The 13,549-nt window shown below is 60.1% G+C and overlaps 1 protein-coding gene across 3 annotated transcripts in view; it reads right to left on the reverse strand.

The window, feature by feature from the left end:
* CEP131 (centrosomal protein 131) overlaps nt 1–12,202 on the reverse strand; it is a 19,348-nt gene extending 7,146 nt beyond the window's left edge. For 2 of the 3 annotated variants that reach the window (XR_002126172.1, XM_019661980.1), the window contains exons 1-12: nt 11,980–12,202; nt 9,635–9,830; nt 8,829–8,938; nt 8,299–8,413; nt 7,893–8,020; nt 4,668–4,778; nt 3,552–3,707; nt 2,130–2,247; nt 1,608–1,724; nt 1,301–1,451; nt 856–950; nt 256–438 (exon numbers count right to left, since the gene is read on the reverse strand). Coding sequence is in view for 1 of the 3 variants with exons in the window: in XM_019661980.1 (XP_019517525.1) it covers nt 256–438; nt 856–950; nt 1,301–1,451; nt 1,608–1,724; nt 2,130–2,247; nt 3,552–3,707; nt 4,668–4,778; nt 7,893–8,020; nt 8,299–8,413; nt 8,829–8,938; nt 9,635–9,814 (1,464 nt within the window). In the remaining 2 variants the exon portion in view is untranslated. Of the gene's footprint in view, nt 1–255; nt 439–855; nt 951–1,300; nt 1,452–1,607; nt 1,725–2,129; nt 2,248–3,551; nt 3,708–4,667; nt 4,779–7,892; nt 8,021–8,298; nt 8,414–8,828; nt 8,939–9,634; nt 9,831–11,941 lie in introns of all 3 variants that reach the window. The other variant, XR_002126173.1, reaches the window with a different exon arrangement.
* Nucleotides 12,203–13,549: the final 1,347 nt, after the last annotated feature.

Genomic DNA, 13,549 nt, shown 5'->3' on the forward strand with positions numbered 1-13,549 from the left:
GAGGGGAAGAAGGGAGAGGGGAGGGGGGGCGGAGGCACCGGCGGCCAGGCCTGGTCTGGAAGGAAGGGCCTCTCAAATGCCCAGGTCCCCACAGAACATCACCTGAGGGTACCGCTGGCAGAGGAGGTGCCCCCCACACCCCCGAGTTATTCTGAGGGTCCTGAGCCTTAGGAAGCTCTTGGATGACGGGGTTATCAACACCCCATCTGGTCCTTATTAGGGTCCCGACTAAAGCAGGAAGGAGCCCACAGTTACCTCGTCGGTCCAGGCATATTTGTCCTTGTGATAGGCCTTGGGGCGCGGCAGCGGCTCGGGCTCCTCCTCCAGCAGCTTCAGCGTGTCCAGCAGCTCATCCAGGGTGGCCCTGGACTTGGCCCTGCTCCCGACAAGGTCCACCGTCTCGGGGGCCTTGCCGGGCGCGTCCCGGGAGCTGGCGTCCTGCAGCAGACAGGTGGGTGAAAGAAACTGGTGAGGTCATCAGAAGCCGACACCACCCGAGAACTGGGGGGAGAGAGAGGCAGGGCGCCCACTCAGCCACATGCACCGGGCTCGCCCGGACCCACCTCAGGGACACTAAGGGCGGCCGGGTGGGATGTGTCCAGGCCTGGCCTCCTCACCCCTCAACCTGGTGGCCTTGCCATCCCCTGACCTCTGAGTTTCCAGCTTTCTCTGTGGGCTCGGACATGGCTCTACCCCAGGGCATCTATCTGTGACAACCCCACGAGATCCCAGAGGCGTCTGTGGGACCCCTTGCCTGGCGGAGCAACAAGACCCGTCCTGGGCGACCTTTCCCGGCGTGAGTGACCCCACGGCTGTGGAGGGGCAGTGACAGGGCAGGGCGGGCTGAGACCAAACCTGCGGCTTGTCCTTGGAGAACTGCCGGGGCTCCGGGGATGAATCGGGCACCGGCTGCTGGGGCTCTTCTGGGCCATGGGCATGGAAACTGGCCCCTGTGCAACACAACACAGCGTCAGCCGTCTGGGCGCTGCCCGCTCGGGGACCACAAAGCTGGAGCCCTTAGGAAGGGGCCAGGCACGGCGGACTTCATGCAGCAGAGGGGACACTGGGAGCCCTGACTTTCCAGGTGAAAGGTCAGGGAGCATTGCTTAGGACCCTGTGTCCGGCTCCAGGGGACACGGGGCAGGAGCGGAGGTGCAGGCCTGGGGTCTGCTGCACAGCCGAGGCCCCTCCTCACGAGGAAAGGGGGACACCAGCTGGGCAGCAGCAGCAGGGGTCACAACCCTCCCAGAGGGACAGGAACGAAGCGTCCGCCCACGGAGCCTCTGGGCTCCCCGCTCACCTGCGCTATTGGCCTTGCGGGTCTGGTGAGGCGCAGCCCCCAGCCTCAGGGGCAGCTCCTGGGCCGGCCGGGACTTCCCTGGGTCCTGGGTCCCCTTCGGCAGCCCAAGCTCAGCATCGCCTGACTTCTGGGCTCGCTTCTGCTGCAGCTCCTGCGGGGGGGCCCTTTAAGCAGTCTCGCCCACCCTCCCCAGCGAGCTGCCCAGTGTCCAGTGGTGGGGGGACGGCAGTGGGCAGGCCCCCAGGGGCACGCTTGTGCTCTCAGGGACACGGAGGTCCTCCCCGAGCGGCTCAGGGCACCCCGGCACCTGAATGGCTGCTTGTCTGGCCTGGCGCGCCCTCTCCTCCCGGAGCTTCCTCCTGGCCGCCTCCTTCCGCCGGTGCAGGTCCAGGAGGTCCGCCCCTCCCGGCCGCTGCCGCTGGCCCTGTGGGAGCCACAGCCATGCGGGTTTGACTGGGAAAACGGGGTCACCGACCCCGTGCTGCTCCACAGCACCCCCACCGTCCCCCAACCTGCCATTTCTCTGCCCCAGAAAGGATGAACCCCCTCACAGGCGGCCAGCGGCTCCCTCGGGCAGGGAGATGGCTCTGCATTGCAGAGCAGAGGCCCGGAAACCAGAAACCTGCCCGGGCCTCTCAGCTGGGGTGGACCCGGCCCCTGGGCCCTACTGACAGAGCGGCTCAGGGCAGGGAGAGAGCTCGGCCCCCGACGGGGTGTGGACACGGGCCATTGTAGTTTGGATCCCATGGTCCCAGAAACCCCTCCGTATATGCTGGGACCCCTGGGCTCCCGCCCGCCCCCCAGCTGCGGCTCCCACTCTCACACTGACCTGTCGCTTGGACGCCAGCAGGCACTCCAGGCTGGCGGCTCCAGCTCGGCGCCGCTGTGCCTGGTGCCGGTACCAACGCTGGATGGTGACGGCGGCCTGGTTCACCTGGTGGATAAACCTGCCCAGAGAGCGGACTCAGGCCCGAGGCGGGCCCCGTGCCCCCGCGAACCAGCTGGGTCCCCCAAAGGCCCAGCCGGGCAGAGAAGCCAGCGGCTGCACGCACGGCCCTTCCTCAGATGGCCGATGTCCCCCGTGACACAAACTACTCACAATCACCAGAAACAGGAAATAACCCCAGGCCGCCACCTGTCTGTAGTGAACACTGTCTGTGCCAACGGCAGATGCTGCTCGCGGACAAAAGGCAGCAAACAGACGTGGCTGGCACGAAAGGCTAGTCGTGTGCTCCAGGCACAGAGCATTCTAGAAAAGGCAAAGCTGTCGAGGCACAAATCGGTGTGGCTGTGGTCGGGCCTGGGGAGGGGCTACATAAAAGGCTGCGAGGGACCCTTGGGGGAGGCGGGCGTCTGTGCCTTGGTACCTGTATTCTGGAAACTCGACTGCACGTGTGTCAAAACTCACCCACACGTGTGTCAAAACTCATCCACGTGTACACCTGACATGGGTGCGTTTTATTGTATATAAATTACACTCAGTCAAGTGGATCAAACAAGAGGCCTTAACCTTGGCCCTCAGGACCACCTGTCAACTCATTGGGCAAAGGTGCAAACGGAGCACCCAGGACATAAACGGCTGCCCGCCATGGGACATGCACGCAGGGGACCCTCACGCTCAGGAGTGCCCTCCACCGAGGGGCCTGTCCGCCACTGGGGGCAGCTGGGTGGGGCGAGTGGAGCTGCTGCTGCTGGCCTCACCCACCTTCTCCTCCCACCCTCCCCTTCCAGGGCCCCGTCCCTGAGCTCTAAGGGGACAGCAGGTAGTGACCCTTCAGCCAGATGGAGACCCTCCAAACCCCCAGTCCGAAAACAAGTGGTTCCTGACCAGGCGTGACATCACAGACTCGGGGCCACAGCACAAGGCCCCACCCATGCCCCGCTCCCCTGGGGCAGGCTTCAAGGGCCTGTCCCATAGGTCGTTTTCGGGTTTTTCAGTTTTATATATTCTTTCACTTAACGCTTTTTTAACTAACAATTTTGCTGCAGCATAACTCACGTAAAGTTCACCCATTTTGAGTACACAATTCAACAAGGTTTAATACGTTTATAGAGCTGTATGAAGCAAGGAGGTCCAGCCTCAGACCGTCTCCATCACCCCCCAAAGACCCCTCTTCTGCGGCCACTGGGCCCCGACAAGCTCTGCTCTGCACCTATAGCTTGGCCTTTTCACCCTCCATATTTAAAGTCATTAAAGGGAACTTTCAATCACTGGAGCCTCAGGCCCCCGCCCGCCCCCAGCCGCGGTCACCTCTCAGCCTCCTCCTCCGTCACTTCCCTCCGTCGGAGCAGGCCCGCGGTGGCCGCAGAGTTGTTCCGGGCCCCATGGCTGCTGCTGGCCAGGTTCTTTGGCAGCTTCCCAAAGCTGCTGCTGTCACCCTCGTCGGTGGCAGCCTTGATGAGATTGCTGGCAGGGAGCAGAGGAAGGTTCATGGCACCTGACCCAGCCCCGCTCGTGACCCCTGGGGCACAGCTCATGGGCACAGGAGGAGGCACCGCAAGCCATCAGGAGCCATCAAGGGCTGTTCTGACTCGCTGGTCCATCCCCAGAGCCACCTGCTCCCCCACAGGGCCTGTCTGATGGCACCCTAGGTTCACAGGCTCCTCGCATTTAAAAAGCAAAAAGGTCTCTTAGACAGCATAAATACGTAACTACAATATTGCCACAGGGACATGAAAGACAGTTCAAGGAATATAATTAATAATGTTGTAAATATTTTGAAGGGTTTCAGGTGGTCACATGTCTTGCTAGGGAGACTACATCATGGATGGGGTAGCGACTTGATCACTGCACTGTACACCTGAAGCTGATGTTGTATAATATTGTATGTCAACTATAAGTGCATATATATACATACATATATATATATGGTTATGGGACGTGGAGTATAGTGTGGGAGTGGAGGCAAGGGAATTATAATAGATACGTATGATATTGGGGGGAAGTGGGGTGGCAGATTGGGGGAGGGAGGTTGTCACCTCGAGGGATAAAACGTGCAACTATTGCACTGTGTTGTACAGCTGAAACTAATTTAAAAAAATGTGTATTTCATAATAAAAAATAATTAAAAGGGGAAAAAAAGCAAAAAGGTCTCCAAAGTCACAGGGTCCCAGAACCGGAAGGGGCCTCAGGAAAGCCCGTGGCCGTCCCTGACTGAGCCCATCGGGCGGTGGGCTTGGGTGACGTGCTCAGGGCTGCTGTGCTCAGTGCCAAGCTCCGCCCAGCCCCGCCTTGCTCTGGACTTGGCCAGGGGCCCGAGACGTGGGGCGGCTGTGGCTTTCTGAGCAGCACGCCAGCCAGGTCTGTCCCCACTCGACCCCTTGTCCCCTGCTCACGCGTACACCGAGGCCAGAGCCAGGGCCTTACTTGAGGGAGGGCGCTGTGTGGTTGGAGCTCTTGGGGGGCGCTGTCTCTGCTGGGGCATAATGGTTGTGCACCATGGTAGTGACGCAGTTGCCCACGGCTCCCTTGTTGCTCCTGCCAGAAGGGACGGGAAGTGGCATCAGGCTCTGGGAGGCAGAGAACAGGTGGCTCTCGGTGGCAGTGCCCACTGTGGTGTCGGCCAAGCATCCTCGCCAGGCCCCCGGCACGGCCACTGGGCCTAACGGTGGGGCCCGTCTCGGCACCCGGGAAAGCTCTGAGCTGTGAGCACTGAAAACCATGACCCCTGACACTGGACATGCCTACGATGGGGAGAACGGTGACAGATCAGCCGATGGAGACAGGACTTTCCACACCAGCGGAAGGTGGTAGACGGAATACGCTGCTTTCTGCCTGCCCCTCTCAAATCCACTGGAAGGAATAAAACCAGTATAAACACACAAGGACGAGGGGGACACAGATAGAGATAGCAGCAAAGAGATGCCCACACAGCTTCAGAGGATGCGGGACAGTGACACACAGTGAGAGGAGAACCCTGGGTGCTGTGGGGGCCGGCGCGAGGGGGCTCGTCTGCCCCCCGAGCCCCAGGGAGGTGCAGGCACCCAGCTCTCCAAAGGAGCCACTGCACCCTGGCCCCCCTCCTCCGCCAGCAGAAGACGAGGGGCTGGCTCTCCAGGGGGCAGCCTGTGCCCTGAGCCAGGCCCCCTCCACCTCCTCTCCTGTCCCGGCCGGCAGACTAGACCATCCCTCCCTAGACAGACCGAGCGCCCCAGGGAAAAGCCCAACACTGATGGTGGGAACCCCCCATTACAGCAGCCTGGTCTGGGCCCAATCTTCCCAAAGTGAGGCCCCCCAGCAGCTTTTAGGGCCTCCCTCTTAATTCTGACGGAGCCAGGACTCCACGTTTGAGACGTGAAAGGCCAACCAATGGAAACGAGCCCAAGTGAACAGAGCATTTCAAAAACCTGCACCAGTGCCCGGCTATGCCCATCAATGCTAAGAGCAGCTCTATTAGCTGCGGGGGAGGGGCACTCTTATCTAGGGCGAATGTCCATGGTGTGACGTCCGCCATGCGAGGCACAGCTGGGGAGAGGGGAGGATAGCAGGCCGCTGCTTGGCGTCCCCAGAGAGAAGAGCAGACCCAAGAACAGGATGACGGGAACTGGGGCTTTCGAAAATGACAACTGTGGGAGGAAAGGCTTGCAGGACACAGGTAAGTCGACTTATCGGAGAGCAGACCCCAAAGCTAAAGAGACAGAAAATATGAGAAGATGCGGAACTGGCAGAATCAACCCAGGAGGCCCACCACGCAAGTAACGGGAGTCACAGACAGAATGAAAAACGGGGAGAAAGTTGTCAAAGCAACGACAAGAGAACATTTCCTATTAGTGAATGACACTGCAAGGCCGCCACAGCCTGGCGTGGAGGCTGAGAAAGGGTCACATCGCAGGCCCAGCATTAGGAGAAATGAGGACACGCCAAAACGCCTCCAGAGAGAGGAAAACACCAGACACGTGAAAGGACGGGGTGGGAAGGCAGCGGCCTTCTCAACGGCTCTCCATGCAGGCGGGGCAACGCTCCCAGGCGGCTAAAAAGGTCTCCAACCTGGAACGCAGCGGCCGCCAAACTCTGAGTTGGGTATTTTCAGACACGCAGTCTTAGAAACTACCTCCCACGTTTCCTTTCCCAGGAATCTACAGGGGCGCGCGCTCCACCAAAGACAGAGGAAGCCAGGGACCCCCCACAGAAGGGAGGGGCAGTCGAGGGCCGGATGAGAGTGTGTGGCCTGTGCAGGGCGGCCAGCTTGGACCCTGACAGGGGAAGACAGGGCTCCGAGGACTTCTCCAGAGGGAGGACGGGCAGAGCACCTGCTGGCCTGACGGTACGGAGGGCAGTTCTGTTGTCATCTCTGGGAGAAGCGCCCAGTACACAGACAGCCAAGTCGGAAAAAAAAGATCATTAATTCTGGGGAACACTGAAGTGTGACTCAAACGTCAACACTTCTTGAGCATAGCGCTGCTCTCAGAGGCTCATGCCTTAGCTCGTCTGATCCTCCTGACACTGGGGCCACACAACCATCACCCCCTTAGCATGAATGAGGTCCCTGGGGCCCTGGGAGGCTCAGAATTCAGAGCAGGCAGAGCTGGAGCTGGTCCGTGTGGAAGCACAGCCCAAACACAGGCGCTGACGTGACCACGTTGGGACACGGGCAGGGGAAGGGTGCGCTCGTGTGCAAGGCTGGGGCGGGGGCTCAAGACAGCAGCCCCATCCTCCATCAGCACGTCTGAGGCCGAAAAATCAGTCAGTGAGCTGCATTCGCATATTTTGATGCACGTGTTCTAGGAAAAACTAGAAGCTGGTAAGTGGCTGCTTCTGGGAGCAGGACTCAGGGTGGGGAGGTGGGGTGGCAGGACTTCCTGCCTTCATGTCATGTGTGTGGTGCTGTCAGGCTTTTTAGCTGTGTGCATGTATCGCTCTGATAGAAATTAATTTTTAGGTTCTCGCGTGAAAAGCCAGCATTCTGCCTTTGGGGACTGTGGTGAATGACTGTGGAACCCCTCAAAGACGTCCTGTGAGAAACAGCTCCAAGTGCTGGGAGTCCTCGCTTGTGTCCACACAAATGTGTCTCCTCGTCCCCCTCCTGCCGTCCCCACTGAGGCCAAGAGCGAGGACAAGCTTCCTCAGGGGCGGCCGTCCCGAGCCTGCTTTCTCTCGGGGCTCCTTCAGGCCCCACCCACCCCCGCGGTTCCCTGACACCAGCCTGTCCAGCGAGGCACAGCCTGCGGGCCCTCTCCTGACCCTGCCATCTCGGCTCTCACTCTGGACGTGCTTTGTCATCACGTCACTGTGGGCACAGCTGAGATGTGACCAGTGCAGCTGGGTCATGACTGGCTCTCAGCTGACAGGGAGCCCGAGGTGACACACTCCTCACTCCTGAGATGTGGGAAGCTGAGCCTGAAAGAGTGGCCCGCAGCCCGCAGGAGGGCACCCCGTCTGGGCTTCTCCAGGAAGCACAGGGCCGCTCGTGAGGCCGACACCACCCTGCAGCCTCCTCCCTTGGCCCTCAGGTAAAGAGACCGTCATTCACTTACTTATTCATTCCCTCACTCAACAGCACCCCGGTCTGGCCACAAACAAGACACAGAGACCCCCACCCCCAGCTTCGGGGCAGGGGCGGGGGTCATGCCCGGCACCCGCAGCGGGTCGCACCTGTTGTTGGCAGTGAAGCTGGGTGCCAGGGGTACGGCGCACTCCCTCCTCTGTGGACCCACTGGTGCGTCAAGGGTGCTGGGGCTCTGGGTGTCGGGGGGCAAGGTGAACGTCCTGGGCTGGTCATCCTGTCGGTGCACAGACACCGACTCAGCGGTGACCCCCCAACACACCACACCCCGCAGACACGGAGCCCCTCCCCTGCCCCCACGGCTTCACCCACAAACAGGGTGACGATGGCCCAGGGGCTCCGCCTCACATTGCAGTGCATGCTGGGAGCTGGGACACGTCCGCCCCACCCCAGGCTCTTCCTGCAGGGGCCACAGAACAGGGCAGGAACCAGGTGTCACTCCCAGTGCGACACTGACGCTCACGCCGAGCGCTGCGACCCAGCCCCCGCTCTCACCAGGACGTTCCACGTAGCTCCCTCCTTGCTGGAAGCTTTGCTCAGACTGTCTGGCCTCTTTCTCCCTCCAGGGCTGCCCTCAAAGAGCATCAGGAAGTCGGGGGGCTCTGCCGGCCTGTGTCAGAGAGGACAGCAAATGGGGACGGTCACTTGGCCCAGGACACTGACTCCAGGGACACAGATGGGGACATCTTACAAGGGGATGGGAGGGCCAGGCCACCAGCAGGGAACTCTGTTCTGGAGACCGAAGCGTAAAATAATGTTTTTTAGTCCTGATCTGACAACCACACCTGGAAGAGGCATTCACACCCCCTCCCGTGGCCGCCCCAACACCACAGGAAAAGCAAGGACGGAAGAGGGGAGCACGTCGGCCTTGAGGCCCACACCTCCACGTGCGCGTCCTGCCTGACCCGCCCACGACTGGCCCCATGGGAAGGTCACTTCAGGCCCTGCTGCTCAGCCGGTGCCCACACTGGTGAGTCAGGAAGGGCCGACAGAGAGAGGCAGGAGGGCAGCAGGCAGGGGGTTACCTGAGGGGGCCGCTCCACGCCTGGTTGGCTTGCGGCTGGTGGACCTGCGTGGTGCTGTTAGATCTGCGAAGGTTATTGATGGCCCGGGAGCCGCCAGGCCCTGTGGCCTCCTGCACAAAGGGGGAGAGGACCCCCACGGCTGAGGTTGCAGACAGCACCTGTGCACTCGGGGCCGGGCCAGGCCGGGCCTTGCCAAACAGATGTGGAGGGAGAGAGTGGGTGTGGAGAGAAGGCGGGCAGGAGGAACGGCCTGAGGGTCCTGGGCTTGGCCCACTGAGCCGGGGCAGGTCCTGGGCCTCCATGAGCCTCAACTTCCTAGAAAGACGTGGGAGCCCCTCACGCCTGGCTGGCGGAGGGTCCGAGAGGACGTGTGTGAGGCCTGGCCCGGAGCTGCAGCAAAGGCTGTGCGTCCCCACCATCATTCACTAACCAACAAGCCCGGCCCCCACGGCCCCCACGGCCGGCCGGCCAGCCTGTCCGCCTGGTTCCTCCAAGGTCACCAGGAGCTCAGACCCTTCCCCACAGGTCAACCCCGTTTCTTGAGGATCCAAACGAACCCAAATGTTGGTGGAGCAGGAGGGACAGGAGGCTTGTGGCGGGCGGGACCTAAGCTCTGCTCGAGCACTTTGTGAAGCAGCTCCCTAGTCCTTCCTGCCCCCAGGACGGCCACAGGGCTGAACAGGACAGTGGACACGCGTGCCTGCTGAGGTGCGGAGCTGACCCAGGTGTCAGATGCCACCCTGATGGCAACTCCCCAGGAGGTGGGGGCCCGGACACCCCGGGACACCTCAGGCTCTGGCACTCACCACCAGCGCCTTCCTCCTCGGCTCGCTGCCTGTGACTACGGAGATGGAGCGGCTGATGGGCTTGGCGATGGAGGCGCTGTTGGGGCGCCGGGACATAGGCAGAGGGAGACCCGTCAGACTCAGATCCACGCCTTCCAGGCTGCCCTCGGGGGGGCCGCTGACAGCCCGCGAGCCTTTCATGGTGGACGAGCAGGACCTGAGCAGGCACGGTGAGACGCAGTGAGACGCCCTCCAAGGAGCCGGGTCCCACGCACACCCCCCCGCTGGCCAGGCCTCCGGAAGCCCAGTGCACCTGGCCGGCCTGCCCTCGAGCTCCCTGGGAAGCCTGCAGCCCCTTATCTCAAAAACAAGGCCGTGACAGAGCAGGACTCTGCGCTACGAACAGCAAACACAAGGCCTCCGGGGACAAGACGTCCCCTCTGTGCAGGGGCCCTGCCCGCGGGTGGCCTGGGCAGCAGGCAGTCCTGGCTACGGGTTGGCTCTGCCATTTCCCCCCACCCTCGGACAGGTACGCCACCCGTCTGAGCCTCACTTTTGTCATCTGTAAAGTGGACATTTAAAAAGTGCCCCTTCACAGGGTTGTCATGATCTTCAGAAGAGACGGCCAGAGGCTGGCATGCGCTGTGACACTGTAACCAGGATTTGGTTTGATGAACACTGCCCAACCCTGGGTGCGCAAACTCATCTGGCCACGGGGGCCCCCCCATTTCCTCGGAACATCCGTGAGTTTCCAGGGTGTAGCATGTGCGCTCTCACGTCCGGGCTCCCTTCCCACACCTCCCACGCCGGCGCCCTTTGCGGTCTCCCTTGCTGGCCCCTCCTCCTCCGGACCCCTGAAGTCTGAGGGCCCCCAGGCTCAGCCCCAGGCCTCTCTCCTCCATCTACCCTCTTGCTGGGAGGAACGCCTCTGGCCCCCTGCCTTCCAACAGGGGCTGATGGTTCCCACTGGGCATACCGCCCACCCACTCTGTCCCCTAACCCATGACCCAGATGACCACCCCTGCCCCTGGCACCTCAGACCCAAGGAGGCCAAAACAGACTCTTGATGGCCACCTCCAGCGGCCCCCACCCCAGCAGTAGTTTCTGGAACTGGTTCCGGCCAAGGACCTAGCTCTCTTCCTGACCTCTTACCCTCACTCCACGCGTGGTCCCCCAGCAACCCAGTCGGGGCCCTCGCCCCGTCCGGCCAGTCCCTCCCTCCACAAGCCCAGTCTGAGTCCTGTCTCCTCACATCTGAGACCCGCAGCAGCCCCTCCGATGGCCCCTCCTGGCCAGCCCGAGCCCCTCCCCACAGGGCGGCCAGAACTGACCTTTCTGAACTGGGTCTCAGATCACCCCGTGGTCCAGCTGAAAACCCTCTGAGGGTCCCCAGGCACAGAGAACGGAGTCCAAATGCCTAGCGACCCTCAGATCTGACCCTGCTCTCTCGGCGGCCTCCTCACTGCCACCCTCTGCCCCATCGCTGTGCCTCAGCCTGGGCCGCCTGCTTCCCGGTGAGGCTCTGCACCTGCCGGCCCTCTGCCTGGACCCCTCCCCGGGGTGACACGAAGCCACCCGCACACAGAGTCCCCATCACGCTTCACTCCCTCAGCCCGCTTTATTTTTCTTCGCCTGACAACCTGACCACACAGGTTGGTCTGCGCGCTGCCTAATCCCCTCGTAAGAGCAGAAGCTCCAAGACAGGGACAATGTGGCCCCGGCACCTGGCACGCAGCGTGGCAGGCACCCAGGGAACGGAGTCGAGGAGCCAGCAGCGGGAATGACCACAGCCGGGGGGCCAGCGGGCACACACCCATCGTCACCCACACTCAGTGCTGTGGCCTCCTGGAGCCCGACACCCACAGCAGGGCCCCCTGGCCGGGGGCCGGGGGCCCCTGTTCAGAGCTGAGCAGAGGCTGTCCCTGCCGGTCACCAAGTCAACGTCCTCAGTTACGAGCTTCCGGTTGTGTGGGTGAAATTTAACACCCTCCTCTCCCCAGGCTGGACCCCTTTCCCGGCCACACAGCAGGAGCCTGTGGGGTTCTGGGATGGTAAACACAGCCTCTCCCAGGAAACCTCCAGGTAGATCTCACCTTGCCTACAAAGGTGTCCCTCCCAGGACTTGAAAACGGGTGTCCAGAGCCTCCGCCTGGACCCCTGGGGATGGTCGGACCCACGACCCCTGCAGGCTTCTCACGGGGCAGCTCCCCCATCTCCCTGGGATTTGGCTCAGGGGGGCGGGACCTGAAACTGCTCGTTGGACTCCACCTGCCCCTCCCCGGAAGGCTGACAGAGGTAACGGGCACTGGGGCATGGGGCCCTCCTCACCTGTGCACGGTGGCCCCCCACCTACACACGCCCCTCACCTGCGCGAGCTCGGCCTGGGGCGCGGGGCCTGCGGGGTCGGACGGCGTGGGGTGCGCGGGGTCCGTCCAGCTGGGACGCGTGAGGCCCAGGCTTCAGGCTGCTGACCTCGCGCCCCCGGCCCCAGCGCTGGCTTCGAGGCCCGGGTGACAATGAAGCCGCGGAACAGTCGGGCAAGCGGCGGCAGCTAGCAACCAGCAACCAGCAACCAGCCTGGCACCTCCTCCTGTGTCCGTAACGGAGGCCCGCCTTTCCTGCCCGCGCCGCTTCCGATTGGACATCTGGCTGCCCGCTTCGGCCGTCTCGGGAGCTTACTGGGCTGCTCGGCTGCCCTTCAGGAAGTTCAAGCGTGGGAGGAGCCGTGGAGATCCGGAGGCCGCCGTGGTGGCGTGCTGCCGATTGGACGTGGCTGGAGGGGGCGGGGCCTCGGCTTGTAAGGGGCGGGCCTAGGCGGGAATATAGGGAGGAGAAAGGGGCGGGGCGCGGGGAGGGCAGCGTGGAGGGCGGGGCGGCTCCCACGCTGTCCCCGGGCTCCCACGAGGTCCTCGGGCTACCACGCCATTGCCAGGCTCTCAGGCAGTCCCAGAAATTGTTATATTTCCAGTTTGCTGCAAGTTTTTTTTTTTCACAAATGGATGTTGAATTTTGTCTCTAGCTTTTTCTGCATAAAATACAATTTCTTTTCATTAATGTGTTAATGTGGTGAATTACACTGATTGATTTTTAGATGTTAAGCCAGCCGTAAATCTCCAGGATAAATTCCTCGTATTGTGATGTATGACCCTTTTTACATCCTTTTTATATAGTGCTGGGTTCGTTTTGCTACTATTCTGTTGAGGATTTTTCCTCCATGTTCATCAAGGATATTGAGGATATTGGTCTGTAGTTCTCTAGACCAAGTGCACAGAGAACATGCCTCAAGACAGACTATATATAGTCTGGGCCATAAAACAAACTTGAACAAAACTTTGAAACATTTAACAAGTCATACAAAATATGTTCTTTTATTATATCAGATTTAAAATAGTAATAACAGAGAAAAAACGAACCTTTAAATAACCCACTGGACAAAAAGGCAGCCTCAAGGGAAATTGGAAAATATTTTGAACTGAATAAAAATAAATCAAAACTCATATGATGAAGCCAAAGCAGCAAAGGAAAATTTTTTATAGCATTAAAATCCTTATAGAAGAAAAGAATAACTGTCTCAGATAATCTAAGCTTCTATTTTAAAGAGACTAGAAAAAGAAATATTAAGCCAACACAGAAGGAAATAACAAAGAGCAGAAACCAATGAGATAGAAAACATAAAAGTTATAGAGAAATAAAACCAGAAGTTAGTTCTTTGAAAAGACCTATATTAATAAACTTGTAATCGGACTAACCAAGAAAAAGGGAAAAATTATCAGTATCATAAATGAAAGATGGAATGTTACAGAACCTACAGAAATTAAAAGGATAATTAAGGTATGCTACAGAAAACTCGATGGCTGTATTTTTGACAACTTTTATGAAATGGATCAATTCCTTAAAGGACACAAATTACTGAAACTCACAAAAAAATGTATAACC

Source organism: Hipposideros armiger, unplaced genomic scaffold (genome assembly GCF_001890085.2).
Source record: "Hipposideros armiger isolate ML-2016 unplaced genomic scaffold, ASM189008v1 scaffold_362, whole genome shotgun sequence".
Lineage (NCBI taxonomy): Eukaryota > Metazoa > Chordata > Mammalia > Chiroptera > Hipposideridae > Hipposideros > Hipposideros armiger.